This window comes from Coturnix japonica, chromosome 1, assembly GCF_054131305.1.
Source record: "Coturnix japonica strain WE chromosome 1, WE-NBRP24, whole genome shotgun sequence".
NCBI classification, from domain to species: domain Eukaryota; kingdom Metazoa; phylum Chordata; class Aves; order Galliformes; family Phasianidae; genus Coturnix; species Coturnix japonica.
Window position 1 is genome coordinate 129,043,971 of NC_140663.1, and position 3,004 is coordinate 129,046,974.

General features: G+C 46.5%; 1 protein-coding gene across 1 annotated transcript; it reads right to left on the reverse strand.

The window, feature by feature from the left end:
- Positions 1-438: 438 nt before the first annotated feature.
- LOC146762727 (uncharacterized) lies at positions 439-2,619 on the reverse strand. Its single transcript, XM_085552559.1, has 5 exons — positions 2,550-2,619; positions 2,296-2,358; positions 1,572-1,643; positions 1,047-1,194; positions 439-858 (listed from the first exon to the last, which is right to left on the reverse strand). The coding sequence occupies exons 1-5, from the start codon at positions 2,584-2,586 to the stop codon at positions 579-581; spliced, it is 600 nt and encodes a 199-aa protein (XP_085408685.1). The 5' UTR covers positions 2,587-2,619; the 3' UTR covers positions 439-578.
- Between the last annotated feature and the right edge of the window lie 385 nt (positions 2,620-3,004).

Genomic DNA, 3,004 nt, shown 5'->3' on the forward strand with positions numbered 1-3,004 from the left:
AGAGTTAAAAACTACACTGAAAGCAATAGTTGGCAGAACATTCATGCACTGGGATAAACGTTTAGCCCAAGCCGCCTGGTTAGTCAACACTCTGGGATCTGCTGGTCTTGATAGCCCTGCTCAGTCCAGCCTCCTATGTACTGTACAATGGGATGGAGTCCCTGTGGTACATAAGAAGAATTTATGAGGGAGAACAGTTTGGGTCACCGCTGCCTCGGGCAAATGCCAGCCCACCTGTGGGACTGATTTTGCTCAGGGACATGGTGGGAAATGCAAAAATCAAACAGGGATGTTGAGTTTGTACCGGAAGGAGACTTGATGATGGGAGAGAACAGTCAGAACTTTTGGGTATATGTGCACATAAATACATATATCTGTATATGATGGTAATTATTGTTTATTGACTGTTTAGATATACATATATGTGTTGTACAACTTGGGCATGATGTCATGATATGGAATAAGCGGTGAATTCTATCATGGTCATCCTTACGTGTGGACATCATGAAATGGACTGCTGGAACTGGGAAAGTCCACCAGGAGTTCTATGATTCACTCAGTTTCACTGCTTTTCCACATCAGGATGTATTTTTCTCCTCTTTTCCTGATGTTAGTGCCTTTTTGCTTGTATCAGCGATTCCTGGCTGCTTGTGATCGTCAAGCTTAGAGGATCGCTGTGGGGACTGTCTTAATAAAGCAGTGATTGGTGAGAATATACATCGGAGAAGACCCTTCCGACGTGACTGTGAATTCCCAGAAACCTCTTGAATTTCTATGGTAATTCGAGCTACAGTCTGTCGTTTTTCTGCTGGAGCTGGGTCTTCATTTTTCATGACAGCATCAAATGGCATTGCATCTCTGCAACAAAAAGAAAGGGGTTTTAGACAAGAGTCCAGATTTGTAGGGCTTAAGACGCAAAGTTATCCCTGAACAGAAATCTCAACAGATTGCTGTCCATTGCTCACTGTGCTCTGGTAGGCTCTCATTGCAAGAGCTTCCCTGCACAAAGCAGCCACCTAGGAAACACTACTGGAGAAACAACTCACTCTTGTCTCTTCATCAGCAGACGTTTTGCCAGGTAAGCCAAAGCAGCCAGGACCATCAGAAAGAACAGAATAGCAAGCACTGCAAAGGCAGATTTATATCCTCCTTGTTTCTGTTCCACATGCTCTGCAGTTCTCACACCTCCGGCAGCTGGAGAACACAAGACAGTGCAACACACGCATGAGTTCTGCAATACTGATGGCATCACAGTGTCTTGAAGAAGTGCAGGTGATTGTAGAATTCACACCATTATCATCCCTGTTTTTTGTGCGTTAGTAGCAGAGGATGAGGATGATGTCTTACAGTCTGCCTGAGCAAGGGCCTACATGCAATGGTACTACTAATCCTACTTGGCCAGCTCCACCACTACCATCAAAACAGCTCCAGTTGCATGTTTGAATGCACCTCTTCTGCTTTGAATGGCAGTAAACACATCCTCTACAGAAGCTCTCCACAGCAATTACTAGTTCCTTCCTCTCAAGGAGGAACTGTTTATTCCTTCAGGTAAATCGGCAATGACAACATACCTTTGGGATACTCTTCAGGCCCAAAATCAAGATCCATCTGAGAACGTGGATAAGGAATCTGAGGTGCAACAGCTAGAAGGAAACACAGAGGAGAAACATTTTTATTTCAGATGGTGGTAACTCTTTCATAATCAACAACTTCAGGAGAGTCAGGCGGGTCTTCTGGATGCACTTGGCATCTCTCAAAAGAAACCTACACACAGCTCTTAGCCATGCGATTCTTCCAAGACTCAAAATAAGGAACCCTTTGAGAAGCTGCAGAGCCAGCACCCAAGGCCACATCTGCAACCAAAGGCAGATAATAACAGCTCCTGACATACATTGCAATTAATCTGTTCAGCCTTGAATGGCAAAAGTCACTGCTACTGACAGACACTTCTTTCCCTCTTCCACTCACAAGTATGGGTCAATATGGTACCAGGTGCCAAAAGAGGCACCATATTGGCACAAAACAAACCATTTATAGAGCAGCTATGGAAAAGGATCCCTGGGAAGCTCTAAGCTCTTCTCTGAATGCTTCTGCCTACACAACACTGGGGCTGGTGGAAAACTCTGCTGTGCAGGGCAAAGAATCCCAGGCCATATCCCTGTTTTCTCCTGACTGCTACCCTGCTCCTCTACACATCCCAGCAGCAGCAAAAACCATTGTAAGGTATGTTCCACAGGAAGGCAAGGCTGAAAGTACCTGCTGACGCTGTGAAATGAACAAAGACAGACCACTCACCCCTGGGGTAGCCTTGAGGTTGATGAAAACGGCGCATCCCAGATATACGGCGTACAGGCAGATCTATAAAGAAACAGAAGAAAGGCTTCCTTTCCATATTGTGCCATGCTTCTAGATAAGGAGCCTGCAGAGCCTGGCAGGGGATCACGTAGTGTTTTGAGAGCCACACGTCGGTCCAGATTCTGAGAGGGCTAGACTAGAGTCCAGGGTGAGCCCTAGCCAGGGGTCAGGTGCATCCCCAAGGAAAAACATACCCCTGGAATCCTGGAGACGTTCCAGATCACCTTCCATGGGATATGCTTCATATGTGTCACCAACACGATCAGCATCTGGAATAGAGAAAAGCAGAAATTCTCTCAAGAGCTGTCGCAATATGCTGCTTCTTAAGGGATCCGTAGTGACCAGAGATGGATTGTGTGACCAACAGGCAGAATCTAAACACGTGTGAACATTCTTTCAATGCGTGCATGAGCCCTTTTGAGCTGTGGGCTTCGACGTGACAGCTCCCCAGATGCTGTCTCGAGGAAACAGCCTGCAGTTCTAAGCCTGTCTGCAGGACAGACTGCCCTTGCTCACTGGGGACCCTGTGACATCCTTGAAGCATACGTAAACCACATGGGGAGGACTTAAGGACAAAAGTGTGCATTTCCATTAGTCATGGGTGCAGAACCTGCTGGCCAGCGAATGGCTCTGCTGACACCATCCCAGC

Bases quoted from the DNA above. Each gene is read 5' to 3' on its own strand.
- LOC146762727 (XM_085552559.1), bottom strand. From the start codon at position 2,586: ATGGAAGGTGATCTGGAACGTCTCCAGGATTCCAGGG. The intron at 2,359-2,549 runs GTATGTTTTTCC...GTTTCTTTATAG, and splicing joins ACGTCTCCAGGATTCCAGGG to ATCTGCCTGTACGCCGTATA. The intron at 859-1,046 runs GTGAGTTGTTTC...TTTTTGTTGCAG, and splicing joins CTGCTGATGAAGAGACAAGA to AGATGCAATGCCATTTGATG.